The sequence below is a fragment of the Schistocerca serialis genome, chromosome 7 (assembly GCF_023864345.2).
Source record: "Schistocerca serialis cubense isolate TAMUIC-IGC-003099 chromosome 7, iqSchSeri2.2, whole genome shotgun sequence".
NCBI classification, from domain to species: Eukaryota; Metazoa; Arthropoda; class Insecta; order Orthoptera; family Acrididae; genus Schistocerca; species Schistocerca serialis.
In genome coordinates, this window is record NC_064644.1 from 108,646,098 (window position 1) to 108,670,614 (window position 24,517).

Here is a 24,517-nt window from a genome sequence, read left to right on the forward strand (position 1 = left end):
ATGTTCTCCTGTGTAGTCCCCGCCCGGAGATCCGAATGGGGGACTATTTTACCTCTGGAATATTTTATCCAAGAGGACACCATCATCATTTAACCATACAGTAAAGCTGCATGCCCTCGGGAAAAATTGCGGCTGTAGTTTCCCCTTGCTTTCAGCCGTTCGCAGTACCAGCACAGCAAGCCCGTTTTGGTTAGTGTTACAAGGACAGATCAGTCAATCATCCAGACTGTTGCCCCTGCAACTACTGAAAAGGCTGCTGCCCCTCTTCAGGAACCACATGTTTGTCTGGCCTCTCAACAGATACCCCTCCGTTGTGGTTGCAACTACGGTACGGCTATCTGTTTTGTTGAGGCACGCAAGCCTCCCCACCAACTGCAAGGTCCATGGTTCATGGGGGGCGTGGAGGGGGTGGGGGTGGGGGGGGGGGGGGGGTGGTAACAATATTATGAGAAGGAAAATTGCTACTCACCATTTAGAGGAGATGTTGAGTCGCAGATAGGCGCAACAAAAGGCCTATCACAATTAAAGCTTTCCCCAATAAGGCCTTCATCGACCACAGACACACATATGCATGCACACAAACACACACACACACACACACACGACTGCAGTCTCAGGCAACTGAAGCCACATTGCAAGCAGTAGTACTAGTGTATAATGGAAGTGGCAATTGGGTGGGGGTAAGGAGGAGGCTGGGGTGGGGAGGGGGAGGGATAATGTGGTGGGGATGGCGGACAGTGAAGTGCTGCAAGTTAGACGCTGAGCAGGGGAGAGGTGGGGAGGGGAGGGGGGGAAGTAGAGGAAAAGGAGAGAAGTAAAAAGACTTGATGTGGTGATGGAATGACCACTGTGTAGTGCTGGAATGGGAACAGGGAAGGGGCTGGATGGGTGAGGATAGTGACAAATGAAGGTTGAGGCCAGGAGGGCTATGGGAATGTAGGATGTACTGCAGGGAAAGTTCCCACCTGCACAATTCAGAAAAGTAGGTGGGAAGGATCCATATGGTGCCGGCTGTGAAGCAGTCATTGAAATGGAAGATGTCATGTTTGGCAGAGTGTTTAGCAACAGGGTGGTCCTCTTGTTTCTTTGCCACAGTTTGCCAGTGGCTATTCATGCAGACAGACAGGTTGTTGGTTGTCATGCCTACATAGAATGCAGTACAGTGGTTGCAGCTTAGCTCGTAGACCATATGGCTGGTTTCTCAGGTAACCCTGCCTTTGATGGGATGGGAGATGTTAGTGACTGGACTGGAGTAAGTGGTGGTGGGAGGATGTATGGGACAGGTCTTGCATCTATATCTATTACAGGAGTATGAACCATGAGGTAAGGGATTGGGAGCAGCAGTTGTGTAAGGAAGGGCAATCATATTGTATAGGTTCGGTGGACAGTGGAATACCATTGTGGGAGAGGTGGGAAGGCTAGTGGATAGGACATTACTCGTTTCAGGGCACAATGAGAGGTAATCAAAACCCTGGCAGAGAATATAATTCAGTTGCTCCAGTCCTGGGTGGTACTGAGTTACAAGGGGAATGCTCCTCTGTGGCCGGACGGTGGGAGTTTGGGAGATAGTGGGAGACTGGAAAGATAAGGCACGAAAGATTTGTTTTTGTACATCAGTGAGACCCTCAGTATATTTCAAGAGGGACTGCTCGTCACTGCAGATGTGACTACCACGGGTGGCTAGGCTGTACGGAAGGGACGTCTTGGTACGGAACGGGTGGCAGTTGTCGAAGTGGGGGTGAGTATTGCTGGTGGTTAGTAGGTTTGATATGGATGGAGGGACTGATGTAGCCATCCTTGAGGCGGAAGTCAACGTCTAGAAAGGTGGCTTGTTGTGTTGAGTAGGATCATGTGAAGCAAACGGGGGAGAAGTTGTTGGTGTTCTGGAGGAATGTGGATAGGGTGTCCTTACCTTCGATACAGATAGCAAAGATGTCATCAATGAATCTCAACCAGGTGAGGGGTTTAGGATTCTGGGATTTTTGGAAGGATTCCTCTTGATGGCCCATAAATAGGTTGGCATCGGATGGTGCCATGTGGGTGCCCATAACCAGACCACTGATCTGTTCGTAGGTAATGCCTTCAAAGGAGCAGTAATTGTGGGTGAGGATATAGTTGGTCATGGTGATTTAGGAAAGAGGTCGTTGGTTTGGAATCCGTAGGGCATTGGGAAATGTATTGTTCAATAGTGGTAAGGAATGTTAGTGTACAGGGAGATGGCATCAATAGTGCTGAGCAGGGCATCGTATGGTAAAGGGACAGGAACTGTTGAGAGTCGATGGAGGAAATGGTTTGTATCTTTTATGAGGGAGGGTAGGTTCCAGGTGTTGGTCTAAAAGGGCATAGACTCTCTCAGTGGGGGCACAGTAACCACCCATAATGGGGCATCCTAGGTGGTTAGGTCAATGGACCTTAGGAAGCTTGTAGAAGGTAGGAGTGTAGGGAGTGGTAGGGGTGAGTAAAGAGATGGACTCTGGGGGGATGTTCTGGCATGGGCCTAAGGATTTGAGTAGTTACTGGAGATCCTGCTGGTTTACTGGAAAGTGGTCACTATGGCAAGGTTTGCTGGTGGAAGTATCTGACAGCTGGCAGAGTATGTACTATTCCTCTTGAAATACATAATGCATCACTGAGTCAGTTTAGTAATATTAAATGACTGAGAACAAAGCTAAGTCATTTGCAAATAGTACATGTGCAGCCATATTTAAACATAAATTAAGTTAAATCCCTATAAAGAGACTAGTTTATGATATTTCGCACAAGTAACCCATGAAACATGTAACTAACTAACTTGTCAGTGGACCATTGAGTTATAACATAAACATCTTTACTTTAGTCCAAGCCTTTCTACAAATTTCCTTTAAGAATGACTTTTTTAAATTTTAGTATTGTATATTTATGACCTTGCAGACAGTGTTAATTGTAATCTCAGACTTTTCATATATGTGCAGTTATCTATAATGAAGTACTGTCTGAAAAAGACTGCTCAAATATTCTTGACAAGAACTCAAAGGGGTCAAAAGATTGGCTGCAGGTTTTAAAAGTTCATAGATGTAGTATCCTGTGACTGCAATATCAGTAAGCCAAAATTTGAATCAGTCACCTCATACAAATACTTGGGTACAACAGTTTGTAAGTACAGTAGAACCTCAGTTATTTGGCCTTCAGTTAACCAACTCCTGGGATTATCTGACCATGTGTTCAACCATCCATCTACACCTCGTGCCAAAAAATGTGCTAGCATTATCGAACAATTTTACTCATGTCACAAAAGGTCCAATGCACGAGTCACACTCCTTCAAAACTATAAACATGTCAGCATTTCTGTTTATTACAAAGCTCAAAAAAGTCCTTTGATGAATGGTAATTCGTTTAAAGAATAGCTTTTGTTGCATTTGTTCCCACTGTTAAAAAATACTTGAGATCACAAAGTCTACCACCCCGCATAATTGTATTTTTAGACAAGGCCCCAAGCCACTCCTCTGAGTCTGAGCTTCAACAAGTTGGGATAAAAGCTATGCCCCCCCCCCCCCCCCTAACATGGATTTAGTAATCCTACCAATCGACCAGGGTGTTACTGGTTAAAATGACATTACAGGAGGAAATATGTCAGCACTTTGTTAGAGAATACAGAAAAGTGTTGTGAGACTTTTGAAGCAATGAAAAGCCTTAACATAAAAGATACAACTTACACAATTGTGCAAGATTGGGAAGAAGTTATAGAAACTACTCTACAAAAATCATCTAGAAATGTTTTCCTAGCCTAAACCATGAACATGAACTTCCAGAAGCTAATGAGTCACACAATGCAGATTTAGTGACTGATTTGCAAACATTTCAGAATGATATTCAACTTGCTGATGTAGAGGAATGGCTAGTAGAAGATAATGTTGCTATTGTCACCAATGAAGAATTTGGAAGATGACTAGGTCATCGATCTTACTTTGTGACAATATAGTGTTGACCAAGAGGAGTCAGATGGTGATTTATTTTATTTGTTTATGTATTTTATTTTATTTATTTATCTCTTGTTCTGGTGATCCATGTTGTGACACTATCACAGGATATGGAACGTGTCAATTTTACAAGCTTTTGGCCAGAATTTATGGTAATACATAAAACAAAACAAAAACAGTAAACAGTAACTTAGGTCCCACTACAAAAAAATACATTTTAGAGATAGATAGAGATTACAAAGCAAAAAACAGTAAACAGTAACTTAGGTCCCACTACAAAAATACATTTTAGAGATAGATAAAGATTACAAAATAATAACATATATCTAAAAACAAAGATGATGAGACTTACCAAACAAAAGCGCTGGCAGGCTGATAGACACACAAACAAACACAAACATATACACAAAATCCAAGCTTTCGCAACAAACAGTTGCTTCATCAGGAAAGAGGGAAGGAGAGGGAAAGACGAAAGGATGTGGGTTTTAAGGGAGAGGGTAAGGAGTCATTCCAATCCTGGGAGCGGAATCCTTTCGTCTTTCCCTCTCCTTCCCTCTTTCCTGATGAAGCAACCACTTGTTGCGAAAGCTTGAATTTTGTGTGTATGTTTGTGTTTGTTTGTGTGTCTATCAACCTGCCAGCACTTTTGTTTGGTAAGCCTCATCATCTTTGTTTTTAGATATATTTTTCCCACGTGGAATGTTTCCCTCTATTATATTCATTACAAAATAATAAGTGTTACAGAGTAATAAATATTGCAAAATATATGTTTACAACAAAAATTATTGGTATTACAAATTTGGGCATACATTTTCAATTTACAATACAAGAAATGTTAAACACTGTAGTTCAGGAACTCTTCTAATGTATAAAATGATCCTTGCAATAGGAACTGCCGTAAGGTTTTTTTAAACAAGAGATCATCATCTACCAAACACTTAATTCTTGAAGGGAGGGCATTAAAAATCTTACAGCCACTGAAATGGACTCCTTTCTGCACCATACTTAGATTTGGCTGTTCATAGTGGATATCATGTTTCCTTCTAGTATTGTGACGATGATATGCACTATTCAGCTTAAAGATGGATTTTTCTTTCCTTATGAAGCACATCAACGAGAATATATATTGTGCAGTGGATGTAAGTATTTCAAGCTTCTTAAAAAGATTCCTGCATGTGGCTCTAGGATGGACTCCACACATGATCCTTATGGCTCTTTTTTGTACACACAGTACATTTTTAGCCAGTGGCTGATTTCCCCAAAATATAATTCCAAATGCCATAATTGCATGAAAGTAACCATAATACACTGACTTCATGGTTTCCATATTTCTATAAGAAGAAACAATGCGTATGTTGCTGAACTTAGTCTTTTGCACAGATCCACCATGTGGTTTGACCAATTCAGTTTGCTATCAATATGCAAGCCTAGGTATTTTGAGGAATCTACCCTGGTTATTGTCTGCTCACCTATCTTTACAAATATTTCCTCATCTTTGGATGTTTTGTGAAACTGAATGTAGTTTGCTTTACACTAATTTAAAATAAGACCATTAATGTTGAACCAGTTCACCGTTTCATTTAAAACCTTATTTGCCGTTACCTCAAGTTTATCTACTGAATTATCAATAAGTAGTGTAGTGTCATCCGTGAAAATGGTGAATCTACAATATTCCATAGAGAGAGGAAGATCATTTACAAATATAATAAAAAGTAGGGAGCCCAGAACTGAGCCCTGCAGCACTCTACATGTGATGGTACCCCATTCTGAAGATACTGGGACACCATCTTGACTATCTACTACAACTTTTTGTTTCCTGTTTGACAGATATGAATCGAGCCATTTCCCTGCTGCACCAGCTTTTAGTAAAAGAATTTGGTGATTTACACAGTCAAAGGAAGAAGACAAAAAGATCAGCCAGCCTACAGCAAAGAAGCAGTTCAAACTGGCGTCAAATATTTGGAATAACTGCCAACTGCTACAGCTATGCACATATAGACAAGAAAGAAACGGCTTGATCCAGTCGCAAAGTCAAAATTTAAGAAATAGAAAAAAAAATTGTTTTACATTTTTTAAAAATAGATTTTCAATGTCTAATCGAGGTAGTAACAAATATAAAATGGAATGATCATACAGGCTTAGTTGTAGGAAAGCAATTGGCAGATTTTAATTTGTTGGTAAAATATGAGGGAGCCTACAAAGGAAATCACTCACAAAATACTCACACAATCCATCCTAGTATACTATTGAAGCATGTAGGATCCATACCAAATAGGACTTACAAGGGATATTGAATATATACAATGAAGAGCAGGGTTTGTTTAACCCGTGGGAAAGAGGGATGAAGATGCTTAGAAACTGAACTGGTAGGTGCCTGACTTACAAAGTTTCAGGAACCAGATTTAAAAGAGGAATCTAAGAATACACTAGAAGCCTCTTTGTGTAGAGATCATGAAGACAAGATTAGACTAAATACAGTGAGCACTGAGAGATTAAGCAATCATTTTTATCGTTCTCCATATGTGAATGGAATTGGAAGAATCCCTATAACTGGTACAGTGAGAAGTACCCTATGCCATACACTTCACAGTGGTCATAGAGTATAGATACAGGATTGAGTTTTGTGTTGTAACAGAGCCAAATCCATATATCATAAAATATAATGCACAACTTATATAGAACATGATACACTTACATACAATACTAGCCATTAAAATTGCTACAGCAAGAAGAAATGCAGATGATAAATGGGTATTCATTGGACAAATATATTATACTAGAATTGACATATGATTACATTTTCATGCAATTTGGGTGCATAGATCCTGAGAAATCAGTACCCAGAACAACCACCTCTGGCTGTAATAACGGCCTTGATAAGACTGGGCATTGAGTCAAACAGAGCTTGGATGGCATGTACAGGTACAGCTGCCCATGCAGCTTCAACACAATACCACAGTTCATCAAGAGTAGTGATTGGCGTATTGTGATGAACCAGTTGCTCGGCCACCATTGACCAGACGTTTTCAATTGGTGAAAGATCTGGAGAGTGTGCTGGCCAGGCCAGCAGTCGGAACATTTTCAGAATCCTGAAAGGCCCGTACAAGACCTGCAACATGAGGTCGTGCATTATCCTGCTGAAATGTAGGGTTTTGCAGGGATCGAATGAAGGGTAGAGCCACGGGTTGTAACACATCTGAAATGTAACATCCACTGCTCAAAGTGCCGTCAATGCGAACAAGAGGTGAGCGAGACGTGTAACCAATGGCACCTCATACCATAACGCCGGGTGATATGCCAGTATGGCGATGCTGAATACACGCTTCCAATGTTCGTTCACCGCGATGTCACCAAACATGGGTGCGACCATCATGATGCTGTAAACAGAACCTGGATTCATCCGAAAAAATGAAGTTTTGCCATTCATGCACCCAGGTTCGCCGTTGAGTACACCATCACAGGCACTCCTGTCTGTGATGCAGCATCAATGGTAACCACAGCCATGGTCTCCGAGCTGATAGTCCATGCTGCTGCAAACGTCATCAAAATGTTCTTGCAGATGGTTGTTGTCTTGCAAACGTCCCCATCTGTTGACTCGGGGGTCGAGACATGGCTGCACAATTGGTTACAGCCATGCGGATAAGATGCCTGTCATCACGATTGCTAGTGATACGAGGCCATTGGGATCCAGCACGGCTTTCCGTATTACCTTCCTGAACCCACCAATTTCATATTCTGCTAACAGTCATTGGACCTCGACCAATGCGAGCAGCAATGTCGTGATACAATAAACTGCAATCACGATGGGCTACAATCCGACCTTTATCAAAGTCAGAAATGTGATGGTACGCATTTCTCCTCCTTACGCGAGGCATCACAACAACGTTTCACCAGGCAACACCGGTCAACTGCTGTTTGTATATGAGAAATCGGTTGGAAACTTTCCTCATGTCAGCACGTTGTAGGTGTCGCCACCGGTGCCAAGCTTGTGCGAATGCTTTGAAAGCTAATCATTTGCATATCACAGCATTTTCTTCCTGTCGATTAAATTTCGCGTCTGTAACATGTCATCTTCATGGTGTAGTAATTTTAATGGCCAGTAGTGTATAACAGTTTTCATAGTAAATCTTTCAGTCCTTAAATTGCCTCATAGTACTGCATTATCATTTTTCAATTTTCTTATTTCTCTGTAATTTTTCTTTTTGTTGTACTCATCATTCTATAAATGAAATGGTTGACTAATTGTAAGTCAAATAATAATAATAGGGACATATAAAACACTGTGTCATTAACATCACATAATTCATGTAGTTTTCATATAAAGTTGTCAAATTTTGAATAGTTGTATTTTCTGGAAAGAAGATTGTACTAATTAATATTCTAGTTCTTTTGAGTGAATATTAATGGTCAAAGTAAATAAGGGAAAAAACTGTTTAATTACGAAGCATGAAATGTAAATTTGAAAAGTTTTGTAATTTTGTCAGAAAAGGGAAATATTGATAAAAATTATTATTGTAATCATGGGAATATGCAGAAATTTTGCCACGAGGGAGTAATATCAAAATTTCCCCATTTTGAAATAACTGATATGGTGGTATGAAAACATGTCATTCTCCAATAACTAAATTTGGCAGGAAGTACACAGAACTCATTGCATGTCAAAAGCCAAATAGTTATCTACTTAATATTTTTAAGGTAGATTACTTTCATACCTAAACGTTATCTTATTAATATGCCACAATCTGAACTTACATCCTCATATGATTAAATACATGTTATCCAATGAGTTATGAAATAGATCTAAATAACAGTCACAACATTTATTCATACTCCTATGATGTTAGGTCAAGATTGAAAATTAAAAATCTGAAATGTGAAACATGAGAAAATCATGCTGGAAATATACAAAAATGCCATATTAATATTTCTCGAAGTGGAGAAACAAGGAATAGACTTTTAAAAAAAGGTTTATGCCCTCCATAAAACTTTTCTTGCTTATTAAACTTCACACCTGTTCACATTAATGGATTTATTATAGTACTTTCATAATTTCTATTTTTTAGGTGAACAAAAAGTGTTTTAAAAGCTACTTTTTTCAGTTGGTTAGATAAACTGTAGCCAAGGACCAATATATAACTAGATGAATGTGGGAAACTTTCCAAAACCATCCTCATATTGGCCAGTAGAATCAGCTTTTGGCAGGCTAGGACTACACCAAGGTAATCCTAGTCTCTCCAGTTTGTAACTTTACTGTGCTAGATGTCATAGACTTTGAGAAGGCCCCATTTCCGGAGAGCATATTTTTTGCCCTTGACATTTCATTCTCTTTCCACCTCTTCAAACAGAGAACATTTTATTTTCTGAGTGTGCTACAACAGCTCTGTTGTAAGTGAATTCAGAATCAGCAAGCCATCATTGGGTTTTTTTTCACAGGCAAATGGTGAGCTATTATTGTGCTTTCACTGTGCATCGAGAGGATGGGATGTCCTTATGGGAATTGGGGACCCATGACTGGCATGTTAGCTGCTGCCACGCTTATGTGATGAGAATCCATGATGGAATCTGAGTGTCATGGTGTTAGGCTGGCTTCTTTGAACACAACAGAAAAAGATTGAAGACATTATTTTAGCACTGTTCTGTAAAGGTGAGTATCCATCTTGATTGCAAATCAGCACCAAAAGTATAGCTGTGCCAACGAAACAGCACAATTTTATATGGAGAGAATGACAACTAAGCAAATCCAAGATAATATAGTGACTGCTAAAGCTGCATATTTCTTTTCATGGTGGCAGTCTTAAGTCTGATGTTTAGTGAAGACACAGACAGTGACTGCTAGAAATTCAGGAGAAGTCTGTAATGAATAAAAGGCTGTACCCAGATGCCAAGAACTATCTCTGTTCTTCTAAATCATCAAGTAAATTTTAACATGAAATCTCAGTGATATTACTCAATTTATGATGCTGCATAATAGTGTAAAGCCAAACAAAGACAAACACAATTAAGATTGCCAAACATTAAATAAATGACCATGGCTGCAACTGCATGTGCAATGTTCATCAGTCTAGCTGAGTTTTTAGTTCATCCTTGGCTCAGTGTTATCAGTACTAGGGCAAAATTGTTTGGTACAGATTTTTTATGAATAAATGTAAAAACCTGAAAGATTTCATCAACTGCCACGGATGCCTCCAATTCCGCAATATGAGGACCATGTTAACTACTGTGGCACACTGGACTCGCATTCGGGAGGACGACGGTTCAATCCTGCATCCGGCCATCCTGATTTAGGTTTTCCGTGATTTCCCTAAATCACTCCAGGCAACTGCCAGGATGGTTCCTCTGAAAGGGCACGGCCGACTTCCTTCCCCATCCTTCCCTAATCCGATGAGACCGATGACCTCGCTGTCTGGTCTCCTTCCCCAAAACCAACCCAACCAACTACTGCGGCTGCCCACCTCATACATCGTAGCACCTACTATCAGCACCCCACTTCATGTCCAACCAACATGGGATGTCTGCATCACAGGGCATATATTCACCAGGAAAGCCTACGTCATCTGTGTTGTCAGCACAAATATTTACCAGCTGCCGCAACACCACACAACACCAAGTCTCCACCAACAGCTGTCAGGGATCGCTACCCATTCGTGGAGCCTGCAGAACAGCTTCACCAGAGGTCACAGCTAGCCCAGAAACTACTTTGATATGCCAGTCACGTGATCTGGCAGTTACATCCACCAAACGGGATTTATAGGGCGGCGCACTGCCAGCAAAGAGCAGTTCGACGCACCGCTTGGAAGTATACAGGGCTACAACACTGGCAGCCTCAGCCAGACACCTCTTCTAGCTGGCCGATCTCCTGGAGATGGACTTGGTATAGTCGACAAATGTCTTGACATTGTAGAATTGTTTTAGTATGATCTCTCCCTGTGAAGGGATGGGTATTTTCTATTATTATTTGTTATTTTATATTTATGACAATCTGCAGTTGGGATCTAGTCTGTTGTTCTTTTGGAGATTGTATTATTGTTTCATTTTGGTGAGAGCAATAAATTGTTTTTGGACTTATGTTTTCCGCATATCTGTTCTGCTAATGTCGATACTTCAGTGGTGACAAGGGAGCAATAGGAGTCAATAACCGATTGAGTGTTGACAGTGGCCTTAAAATTCTGTTCAGCTTCTCAAGGACCATGATGGGTGTAGCCCAACGGCTATGGTGGACCAGGGTTAGGATGCGGGTGAATGGTACCGAGCAGCACTTGTGGAACTAAGGGACTGCTGAGGGGAGGAGTTCGATATCGGCTTCAAACCCAGAGACCTCCAGAGGTGTGGCAGAGGACACGTCTAGTAAGTCATCCAGAAGCTGCTGCAAGTGATTGTCTGCCAACAACGACTGGACAGCTGGGCCCATGTCATGTGTCTCGAGGCCCAGTAAGGGAAAAAGATCCATTCCCAATAAGTTGGTGGCCTTGGGGGCAGCGAGGACCAAAACCCAGGCTGTGACATCATGAGTGAGGTTCTGGACCTGAGCCAACAACCACCCCTGCAGTCAGATGAGGTCGCTGCTGTAGCTCTTCAGGGAAGTACAAAACGGATGAAGCAGTGGTGAATCCAACTTACGGTGGGAATCCCCATTGATAGTGGTAGCGGAGGATCCCGTATCCACTTGAAAAGGGAGACGAGTGTCATTCAACTGCACAATCACAGTGATCACTGCCATCACGTGTGGAAAAACTGATTGCACGAAGGAAATTGGCGGCAGTGGGTTCATCTCATCCACCACGGAGTTGGAGGCATCCAAAGTAGTGAGGTCTGCAGGTGGCTCCTCTGCAGTCTCCATAGCTGTCGGCCCTTGGGAATGACAGTGCTCCTCTCCCTGCCTGACTGCCACCTCCACTACTGCTGCCAATCACACTCCAGGCAGACCCTCTGGCAGAGGTCCCTATGCCCACGGAGGTGGATCCTGCACCTGCAACCATGCATGGTCTCCTGTTGCCGACAGACCCAGAGCCTGACATCAAGAAGAGCCTTCCACTCACCTCGCGGAGGGGGGAGGGAGGAGGGGGGGGGGGGGGAGGTCTGCTGTGGCCGCCCACTTCATACGTAGTACCACCTACTGCAATAGCACCCCACTTCATGTCCAACAGACATGGGATGCCTGCATCACAGTGTGTATATTCACCAGGAAAATCTACATCGTCTGTGTTGTCAACACAAATATTTACCGGCAGCCACAGCACAACACAACACAACACCAGGTCTCAACCAAAGACCCCAGGCATCACTACCTGTTCATGAAACCTGCAGAACAGCTTCACCAGAGGTCGCAGTTAGCCCAGAAACTAATTTGATACGCCAGATACATGATCACAAATGGTTCTCGCAGGTACATCCACCAAACAGGATTTATAGGGTGGCACACTGCCGGCAAAGAGCAGTTCAATGCACTGCTTGGAGGTATACAGAGCTGCCACCCTGAAAGACAAGGCCAGACACCTCTTCTAGCTGGCCACACCTCTTCTAGCTGGCCAATCTCTTTCAGATGGACTTGGATTAGTTGACAGACATCTTGACATTGTAGAATTGTTTTATTGTGATCTCTCCCTGTGAAGAGAAGGGTCTTTTCTATTATTATTTGTTATTTTATATTTGTGATGATCCGCAGTTGGGATTGAGTCTGTTGTTCTTTTGGAGATTGTATTATTGTTTCATTTTAGTGAGTCCAATAAATTGTTTTTGAACTTGTGTTTTCCACATTTCTCCTCTGCTAGTGCAGATACCTCCTTAACAGAACACAACAACCACAATTTTTTTCAAAATGCGTTTTTAACAGTTTCTGGTACTTTAATATGAGCTGCTTACAATTAATCAGCTGATTAGCTCCTGTACTGGCATGATGTCTCCACTTGTTGTTTTACTTATTTGTATGATTTTTGTACAGACACTGTGAACCGTATGACCATGAAATTTTGCTGTATCACCTTATTGTTGACATACACAAATAATTCTATAGGTATAACTTTCTGAAGAAGGGCAGTAAGTGTCTGAATCCAGTAAAGAAATTAAATTTCTTTCATGCAACTAGTTTCTTATTATTTTGTTATATACAACTACAGTTGCTGAGGATGTATAAAATACTAAATTGTATTAAAATATGTAATGTTTCTTCAGTCATCATTTAAATATATGACTATGAGTTTCATAATTGGTTTAAGATGTGAGAAATGGATTTTGTTACTGTGAAAACTTCTGTTCATGTGTTAAATTACAAGAAAAATATAATTCTCCTAATACATTGTAAGCTTCTTATTCTGATATTGTCCACAGATTGTAATACTGAAGAGCTCATTGAATTTAAAACATCTAGCTTAATAAAAGAAGAAACATGCATGAAAAAGTTGGTATGCTGAGTTTTGTAAAAATGTGTAATTTGCAAACTTTTTCTCAAGAAAGCCCATTAGTGATGAACTTCAATAATTCCTTCATTAACCCCTTTCTATGGAATAAGCTGAATTATATTTTTGAAATTTTTTTGAATCAGCAATATTGAGTACACTAAAAAATACTTTTTGTATAAAATTTTGAGTTTTGTTAAGTGATCCTCAGTTCCTGAATGAAATATTTCCTGCTCCAAAAACTACTTCATATTACTTGTGATAACTCATTTTCATTATTGAGTATAAATGTGAATTTCCAAATTAATGTTTCAGTATACAGAAAAGAGCCAGTTGGATATTTTATGTGATTCACCTACAAAGTTCAATTTGCTCAGTTTGTAAATGAAGGTTGATTGCAATCTATTTTAATGTTAAAGCATTATCACAAAAAGCAGGATGCTAACAAAACAATAGTATTTGGCACACTATAAAAATTATGGTACACATTTTTTTTTAAACTGATAATTTCATGCCATGGCTTTTTATTTATACCTGTGGGTCTGAGTAGCAAATTGATATTCTTTCTTCATCTGTGCTGAGCTTTGAAAATGTCTTGTGAATCCATTTTTCTCCAAGCTGGTCTTCAACAGATTCTGCATAAACAAGGAAAAAACCTTCCCTCTTTGACTGCAGTGTTGCTTCAGAGCATATCCTGGTGAATTCTGGATCAATACTAACATTATTTGCTGCCATACTGAAGAACCTACAAATAATTTTTCAAAAAGGAATAACTCATCAGTGTGCCTGACGCTAATTATACACACACACACACACACACACACACACACACACACACACAAACACACACACACACACACACACACAAATATATGCACTTTGCACCATACATGTACTTTAAAGTGCAGGAATTTATGTTATGGAATACTTACATTGTACATATAATGTTTTGTTTGAGAGCCACCATAAGATGAAGCTTCCTTTTGTATGTTACTCAACTATAAGTGACTTCACATGCAAAACTTTAATTTTTTGTTGTCTTGTTGAGATGTATCAACAAAGCAATGAAGCTCACATACTACTAGGTATAGTAAGATGGTAGAAACCTGAAACTGATTGTAGTGAGATTTTTGGAATAAATCTAAGAGTGTATCAAAGGAAGAGGCTACAGAGAGGTGGAGGTGGTATTTTCATTGCAGTACAGAAGGAACTCAAATCCACTGAGGCAGAAATTGAAGCTGCATGTGAGAATGTTTGGGCAAGACTCAGTATCAGGTTGGGCATAAACTTATAATCTGTCAGCCACCAGATTCACTCCCTGATGTACCTGGAAAACTTTAGAGGAAAAGTCAGCTCACTAATACATGTTTACCCCTATCATGCCTTCATTATTGGAAAAGAATTTAAGCCATTCAGCAGCTGATCAGGATCATTACAGTTTTGTCAGTGGTGCATGTGACAAGACATCCTGCAAAACAGTTCTTAATTACCTCTCTGAAAACTTATTAATAGAACAGGTAGCACAGATGCTGACTTATGGCAGAAATATATTAGTTCTAATGGCATAAATTGGCCTGACCTCTCTGAGGATGTCTGATATCACTGACCACAAGGCAGTTCTAACAACAATTGTTTCCAAAACACAAATGACAACTAAAACAAGCAGAAACGAAAATAATCCATTTTTGACAGTATAATATAATTGGATAGGTAAAAAAAAATCTACTCACCAAGTGGCAGCCAGAGAATGCACACACACACACAACACACACACACACACACACACACACACACACACACACACAAGTTTTAACTTATGCAAGCTTGAGCCAGTGGATCCTTCTTCTGGCAGAAGAGTTGAAGGGGAAGGAAGAAGAGTGAAGGAAAAGGACTAGAGAGGTTCGGGAAAAGGGGTGCAGTTCAGAAAAGTCACCCAGAAACCCAGGTCAGGGGAGATTTAGCACTGCGCAGAGTGGCAGCAGTTAGAGGCGCTATGTCACAGATCGCACGGTCCCTTCCGCCGGAGGTTCGAGTCCTCCCTCGTGCATGGGTGAGTGTGTTGTTCTTAGCACAAATTAGTTTAAGCAGTGTGTAAGTCTCGGGACTGATGACCTCAGCAGTTTGGTCCCTTAGGAATTCACACACATTTGAACATTTTTTTGGAGACTTACCAGATAGGATGAGAAGGAAAGCCTTTCAGTTCAGAAATGTCACCCAGAATACTGAGTCAGGAGAGACTTACCTGGTGGGATGAGAAGGAAAGCCTTTCCTTCTCATCCCACCAGGTAAGTCTCTCCTGACTCAGTATTCTGGGTGACATTTCTGAACTGTACCTCTTTTCCTAAATCTCTGCAGTCATTTTTCTTCACCCCTCTTCCTTCCTCTTCACCTCTTCTGCTGGAAGAAGGAGCCACTAGCTCTGAAAGCTTGCATAAGTTAAACCTTTTTGTGTGTGCATGTTTTCTCCTGCTGCAACTGGGTGAGTAGATTTTTATATCTATCCACTCACATTATATTGTCAAAGACACGTAGAAGGATCTACATGTTCAGTTAAATGGAAAATAGGCAGTAGTGTTGTGTCTCAAGGATGAATGTGAAACATATAAGTCTTGGCAGGATCATTTAGAGGGACTGTGACTAAAATTTGGAAGGACAGTTGACCAAGTCTGAATAAATATGTGATCAATCGAAGTGTTTATGATGGAGGGACCCTCCATAATGTACATGCTCTACATGGAAGCTTCTAAGTAAACAGCAATTGCTGCTTAGTAAATATAAAACAGAGCATAGGTCTACAGATACAGAGATGCTGAATGAAAGGCATTTAGCTGTCAAAAGGGCAAAGTGTGAAGTTTTCAACAATTACCGTAGGCTAATATTGCTTAAAGACTCCTCAGAATACCCAAAGAAACCCTGATCACAAGGAAAGGCTATCAGTGGCACCAAAGTTGTCCAAACTCTCAAGGATGACAAAGGAATTGAAAGCAAAACAAAAAAAAAATGCTAAAATCTGTTTTCAAATGTTTATTTACAAAGGAGGATCAATACTGCCAAAGCTTAAATCCCACATCACTACAAAGATGAGCAATACAGGTACCGGCAGTGTTGGGAAACAGCTGAAATCACAAAAATGAAACAATACTCCAGAGCCCAATGGAATCCCTATCAAATTATGTGCAGAATTTGCAACTGAGTTAACACCTCTTTTAACTACAATATACTGTAGATACCTTGAACTAAAAACTGTGTCCAATATCTGGAAGAAAGCATAGGTCACTTCCATATACAAGAATAGTAGCAGAAGTGACCCATGAAAATTTTGTGCAGTATTATTGATATCCATCTGTTGTAGAATCTGAGAAGTTATTCTTAGCTAAAATGTAATTACGTATCTAAAACTGAATGACCTCCTTCATGCCAACCAGCATCCTGAAAGCCATGTGTCAAGGCAATCATAAATAGGCAGTCTTTCTCAACTTCTGAAAAGTATTTGATCTGTTCTTCATTCATCCAGAAAATTTCTTCCGATTGCGGCAATGTCATTTGCACATGAACATGCAGTCTGGAATGCAAGCATGCACACCCACTTACACACACGCGCGTGCACCTACCCACACACAAACACAAACACACACACACACACATTACATATAATATAAAAATATATTGTAATAGTCCAATAAATTAATTCTGTTCTTACTTTAGGAGCAGTTGCAGTTTTTGCACATTCTTTCTTTCAAGTCTGCTGTACTTCACATGGTCTAAAAGTTCTGCAGCTGAATAGAAGAAGTGATCTAATAAAAATGTCCTTAGGGATTTATAAAACAAGGACAATGAGGAAACACCTTTTATTTTGTATGTCAAACCATTCTACATTCCTATAGAACTATTTGTAGTGAAGGTTTTAAAGGCTGATATTATTACAGACTGGACATGAAATTCGTCTTTTTGCCTTGTATTATTTGTGTATACAGAGAGGTCCAGAAAAATGTAAACACTCTTTGATAGTCAATATTAATGGAACAAAATTATATACCATTATACATCTTGCCCCATTAGCAGCCAAACAACACCAATGCCAGTGAACTGTTGACTGAACTGGGGCTGTCAGTGTTGTTGGTGTCTTAGCCACACAGGATGCCTCAATGGTTTCTTGTAACTCATCCAGTGTAGCTGGCTTCTTTTGATAAACTTCAGTTTTCAAGGTCCCCCTAGGTAGAAGTCAAAAGGTGCAAGGTCTGAAGATGATGGTGGGTACTCAACAGTTCCTCTTCAACCTATCCATCATCCAGGTAGCTTTTCATCCAAATAGGCTCTGACATCTCTGAGGCAGGGCACCATCTTGTTGTTGGTAAAATCTTTCATTTCAAACACCTCTCAGATGGCAGGTAAAATCAATGTTTGCAGCATATGAAGATACACCTCACCAGTTACAGTACCTTCAAAGAAGAATGGCCAATCAAACCACAATGACAGTCCACACCAGACATTTACACCTGGTAGATAAACATTTTTGCTCACTTGAACATGAGGATTTTCAGGAGCCCAGTATGCGCAGTTGTAGTGGTTTACAGCACATTTCAATTTGAATTGTACCTCATCAGACCAGATAACTGTCCTTGCAAACCATACACCCTAGCAAAACATCACTTCAAATGACCCATAGTACTCCATCCTTCAATCTGGGTCACCCTCGTTCGTAGTGTGCAGCAACCTTGGAATGCACGCCATACACTCTGCAGCCCTCAGTATGGCCATATGCTTGATTGGCTAACCCCACTGTCACATGCACCCAGCTTCACTGATTTTTGAGGTAATCTAGTAAAATATTGCAACACAGCAGTACTGGAAGCTGGACTTGTTGATGTTTTTGGTCGGCCAAACCTTTCCTTATGCACTTCTTGAACAGTACCACTGGCTTCAAATTTATGTTGAATACAATAAAGTGTTATACATGTTGGTGGCTGAATTCCATACACATTATGCCATTGCAATTGCACCTCCATCATGTTTTCGTACTTCTAGTATCACTCAATGACAATCTTACTTCACTGACTACTGCACTGTCATCTGCTAGAAAATTCACACCAAGATCTGTTGTGAAAACAGTGGCCTATGCTGCCATGCAAAATTGCAATGATGTGTCATTTTATTCCACTCACTCACTCACTCACTCACTGGTCATATCGGACTCGAGAGCCCATTACCGCAGCAACGTATTTTCGCCATCTGTCCCTGTCTTGGGCTATTTCTTTCCATTCACCTTCAATATCTAGGCTCCTCAAATCAGCCTTCACATTGTCCTCCCATCTATGCCTCGGTCTCTCCACAGAATGTTTTCCCTGTAAGTGCCCTACCAGTACTCTGCACACTGCCCTGTCCTCATCCATTCGAGCTACGTGACCCGCCCATCGCAGCCTACCTGATTTAATAATACTGATTATGTCAGGGCTTGAATAGAGTTCGTGAACCTCTTCGTTATGCAGTTTTCGCCACTCTCCACTAATGTCATCCCTTTTTGCTCTGAAAAGTTTCCTCAAAATTTTGTTTTCAAATACTTGAAATAGCTTTTCATTTTGCACAGTGCGAGACCAAGTCTCACACCCATACAGCATAACTGGTAGAATAATAGTTTTGTATATTCTAATCTTTAAATTCCTAGACAATATCTGTGATGAAAGTAATCTATTCAGTAAGAAGCAGCACGCATTTCCTGCCCGTAATCTCTTCTTCAGTTCGGATTCAATCTCATTTCTCGAAGTGATGTCCACGCCTAGATACTTAAACGTGTTCACTTTTTCAAACTGCATGTCTCCAACTCTTAACATTTCCTGATCTACTGCTGTTGGCATACTAGTAGTAACCAGGTATTTAGTTTTGTCTTCACTTATCCTTAGACCTACATCTTCACTAGCCTTCATTAATGCATTCGCATTTGCTGTTACAGATTCTTTCCTATCGTTAATGATGTTTAGATCATCTGCATACCCTAATATCTTAATATTTCCATTTAACTCCACACCCTCTGAATTATCTGCTGCCATTCATACAATATATTCTAGGACTAAATTAAAAAGTAGAGGAGACAGAGCATCTCCCTGCTTAAGTCCGTTCTTTATTACAAATTCTTCTGACTCCAATTTCCCCACACATACTCTACCTTTTGTGTTTTTCAAACTCGCTTCTATAAGTCTAACATACTTCTTTGTTATTCCAAGTTCCGAAAGAATTCTGTAAAATTTTGATTGCAATACTGAATCATATACTTTTTTTTTAAATCTATGATAAGATGATGAACTGGTTTATTGTATTCCCATTTCTTTTCCAAAATTTGAAGCAGGGTGAATATTTGGTCTATAGTTGATCTGCTCCTCCAAAATCCAGCTTGGTAATCCTCCACAATTTCATCTACATATGGTGTAAGCCTGCTTTGCAGAATATTCGAGAAAATTTTGGAACATACTGGTAATGGCGATATCCCTCTACAATTACTACAATCCATTTTGTTGCCCTTCTTAAAAATTGGGATCAGAATCGACTCCTGCCACTCTTCAGGTATCATCTCTGAGTTCCATACTTATAGTTATCACTTTGTGAACTACTTCCATCAATTTCTGTCCCCCATTTTTAACTAATTCTGCAGTTATGCAATCTGATCCTGGTGCTTTATTTTCAATTAGTTGATTGCATCTCTTACTTCCTTTAACGTTGGCTCAGGTATCTGGGGTTCTGCTATATGTATTTCGTATGCCTGCTCATTCCCGCTTCCTGGTGTACATTTAATAGATGCTCAAAATACGCCCTCCATTTACTTAATATAGCACTGGGATCTGTCAGTATTCCCCCAGCATTCCCTCGAAGTGCATTTGTCCTAGCCTTGAACCCCTCCCTATACCCATTTATGTCAAGGTAAAGTTCCCTAATGTTTTTTGTTTTACTGTTTGTTTCCATTTTTTTAATTTGATTGTTCAAATAATCCCTCTTCTTTACCCGTAGCCTACGACCAACTTCCCTTCTCATGTTCAAGAACTCCTGTTGTTTTCTATCTCCCATTCTATCCCAATCTAATCGCGCTTTTCCCCTTTCCTCTACCAATTTCTTGCATTCCTCATCAAGCCACGGTTTCCCCCTGTTCTTCTTAATTGTTCCTATTGTGACCTTCGCTGCCTCTTTAATATTATTCCTCACAGTGATCCACTGTTTATTTACATCCTCATCTTGATCTTCATGTGTCCTGAGAGCATCAAATCTATTTGAAATTTCTATCATGTACCTTCTTCTAAAGTTGTCATCATATAGCTTGTTAGTGTCGGACCTAACAAGTTCTGCATTGTGACACCTTGATGTTGCTGTAGATAGCCATTGGTGAACTTTGGCAACTACAAGAAAATGATCAGAATCGCAGTCTGCTCCCCTGAAAGTCCTAACATTTTCTATACTAGTGTGCCATCTCCGATCTACAAGAACATGATCAATTTGGTTTCGGGTGTGTCCATCCGGAGAGACCCAAGTTGCTTTATGAATGTCCTTCCTTTTGAAATATGTGCTCTCAACAATCATGTCTTTTGAAACAGCAAAATTAACAACCCTTGTGCCATTATCATTCAAAATGTTATGTAAACTTTCTTTCCCAATTGTAGTCCGGAATGCTTCCTCCTTCCCTATCTTCGCATTAAAATCACCTATGATTAATTTTGTATTGTACGAGGAGAACTCATCCCACAGTTGATCTAGTTCTTCATAAAAGCTGTCTTTAACAACCTCTTCAGTGTCCTCAGTTGGTGCGTGTACATTAATTACTACTAGTCTATTCCACCTGCCGGACAACACTGCAACTGATAGTCTGTCACTAATGAACCTTATATCTCTGATTGCATGAAGCACTTTTCTCTCTACTGCGAAACCTGTTCCGAAACTGTGAACTTCTGCACCTCCATAGAAAAATGTAGTTACCCCTCTTTATGCTACCCTCCCCCTGCCACTGAGTTTCTTGAATAGCTGTAATGTCTACATTGTATCTATCTAATTCATCTAATAATGTCTGGCACATTCCTGGCCTGTTCAAACTTTTAATATTCCATGTTCCCAACCTGAAAGTTCCTTTCGGCCTGAATCTCTTCGAAGTAGGTTCCGCCCGGCGAATGGGAACCTAGTTTACCTCCGGATTATTTTACTTCAAAGGGATCCATGCCCATTAATGTTGCTGATTCTTGATGAATAGATTTGATAGTAAGAGAAGAAGAAACAGGGATGGTTCATCACGCCATCGCCTGCTCCCCACCGGCCGTCCGAGACTGCTTATTTTTTGTATTCGCAGTTACCCTTCATATCTGAAGGATATATATCTGAAGGATAGGGAAGGAGGAAGCATTCCGGACTACAATTGGGAAAGAAAGTTTACATAACATTTTGAATGATAATGGCACAAGGGTTGTTAATTTTGCTGTTTCAAAAGACGTGATTGTTGAGAGCACATATCCACATATCCTTAACCTGGGGACGTGCTGTGCCGTGGTGGTAGGGGCCCACAAGACAGGTCATTTTATTCCAAAGAGATTAACTATCAAAGAGTTCTACATATTTCTGGACCTGTTTGTGTTAAGGCTTTTGTTTATCTCTTTTAAATTGTTTGTCACATATTTACATGTTTCTAGAATAAAAATACAGAGGAGTTGGAGGATATCAAAGACTTTTGGAAAAGGGGCCCTCAGGAATCAATTTGTTGTGCACAGTGGATTACTCTTATAACTCTTTTGTGGGTCAAGAAGGCGACTGAGCTAGCAGTTGTGCTACCCCAAAATATACCATAATCTCATACTGTAGAATGCTGTGGAACAGGGTAAAGTAAGCAATTTGAATGATGTGGAAGCCCTGTGAAAGTGGTTAAAATGAGAAGTAATGGAAGAGGCAATGGCTGGATTACTAAAGGAATTAGAACTTCTTGCCAGAAAAAATCTGCAATGAAAATAATTGCACAGCAGATGTGCACATGCACTACAAAGCATTCTCAAAAATTTTACAAAAGGTCATAAAACAGGCAAAAAATTGTACAATAAAGTTAAAGCAATGTTGGGAAAAATAAGAAAACTAATGACAATATTGTCTTGTTATTACAGAATAAGTGCAACAGTAAATACATTCAGCAGCTACTTCATTGGAATAGCTTAAAATGTAACAAAAACTAACTCTATTGGAATTCAGCTGCCAGCAGGAAACAAGATCACAGCTGAAATTATCAGTGTTTGAGGATGATGTGAGCAGGGAGGAAACAGTCTTATATTTGCAGATTTAAAAACATACTGAGCAGGAATTGATGGCATATCTAACAGAATCTTACAGCTCTCCCTCCAAAACATTATTGACTCACTCACTCATATACGTGACTGCTCATTAGAGATGGGCATCGTCTCTGATAAGCTACAAAAATAATAAATTATGCCAATATTCAAAGCTGATAACAAAATTAAAGTCACAAACTATCACCCCATTACGTTAACATACTGTTTTCCAAACTATTGGAAAAAATTATGTGGAATAAGCTAATAAAGTTTATGAACATAAATGGGCGTAGGGATGGAAGACGGAAATTGGCATGCCCTTGCAAAGGAACTATTCCAGCATTTGCCTTAAGCAGTTTAGGGAAGTCATGGGAAACCTAAATCAGGATGACCAGATGTGGGTTTGAACACTCATACTCCCAGATGTAAGTTTGTTAATCATTGTGCTACCTCATTTGGTATAAACTAAAACTGAATATTTGCCAGTTCTCAATGTGGTTTCCAAAGTAAGAAATCAACTGAGCATACCCACTATTCTAGAAGCCACTGATGAAAAACAGCAGGTATATATTTAGACTTAAATAAAGCTTTTGACATAGTAAACCACAGAACTCTCTTAAACAAACTTGAGTACTATGGCATTAGGGGATTAGCAAATGAATGGATTTGTTTGTTTCTCAGTAAGCGCAAGCAAGAGGTGTGCATTAGATATCCAACAAGAAGTGAACTCTGTTACAGATCAATTAAGTAAATGGTCAGAAATGAATCAGCTTTTAATAACAACAGAATAACAGTAGCAATAAATTTCCATAAGTATCAAAACAACAACCAGATATCACAATCAACCAACGATGCATTTTGAATAAAGAAGTAACAAAATTTTTTGGCATTTGGATTAGAAGTGACCTTAAGCAGGACAAACATATTGAACACATTAATGCCAAGCTGAACACAAGCTGCTATCTTTTAAGGACTCTAAAAGGATGCGTAAATGAATAGGCTTTGATTTCCGCCTGTTACACATATTTTAATGCACTTCTAAAATATGGACTCATATTCTGGGGAAATTTACGAGCAGCCCTAAAGACTTCCAGAATCCAAAAAAGACCCATTAGGATTATTGCAAGGAGCAGGGCTAGACAGTCATGATAACCAATATTTAAAACACAATCTTTCATTGCACACTAACGAATATTTTAATAAATGTAATTGGAAATGATAACAGAATTAGGAAAAATGGTGACTTACATCCATCAGAACACTAGATTAAAAGGTAACTTGCATTTACTCCCAGCCGATGCAAGTTTTTTTCAAAAAGGTGTCATCGGATTGCCACATTGTGCATTGCGGTTCATCACTCCACACAACATTTTTCCTGTGTTTAATCATCCAATGTTTACTCTCCTTATGGGTTGGTGTGGATAGATGTCTGCCAATTACACATTACAACCCTCTCCAACTGTCGGTGGTCTCAGTCAGTCAACAGATGAAGTCAGCCTGTATGCTTTTGTGCTGTATGTGTCCCTTCACATTTCCAATTCACTATCACATTGGAAACAGTGAACCTAGGGATGTTTAGGAGTGTGAAAATCTCGTGTACAGATGTAAGACACAGTGACACCGAATCACCTGGCCACATTCGAAGTCCGTGAGTTCCATGGAGCACCCCATTCCGCTGTCTCACGATGTCTAATGACTACTGAGGTCGCTGATATGGAGTACCTGGCAGTAGGTGGCAGCACAATGCACCTAATATGAAAAATGTATATTTTTGGGGGTGTCCAGATACTTTTGATCATGTAGTGTAGAATGCTCCTGTGATATGGTCCCACGATACTATGCGTACCAGTATCTGGTGAGATGACAAGTCCCTCTATATACTGTAAAAATG

The 24,517-nt window shown here is 40.1% G+C and overlaps 1 protein-coding gene across 2 annotated transcripts in view; it reads right to left on the reverse strand.

Moving 5' to 3' along the window:
* The window catches only part of LOC126412103 (SET and MYND domain-containing protein 4-like), a 138,903-nt gene that overhangs the window by 99,439 nt on the left and 14,947 nt on the right, over window positions 1-24,517 (reverse strand). For both annotated transcript variants that reach the window (XM_050081533.1, XM_050081532.1), the window contains exon 2: window positions 13,883-14,093. In XM_050081533.1, coding sequence (XP_049937490.1) covers window positions 13,883-14,083 — 201 coding nt within the window. In that variant the 5' untranslated portion in view covers window positions 14,084-14,093. The remainder of the gene's footprint in view (window positions 1-13,882; window positions 14,094-24,517) is intronic.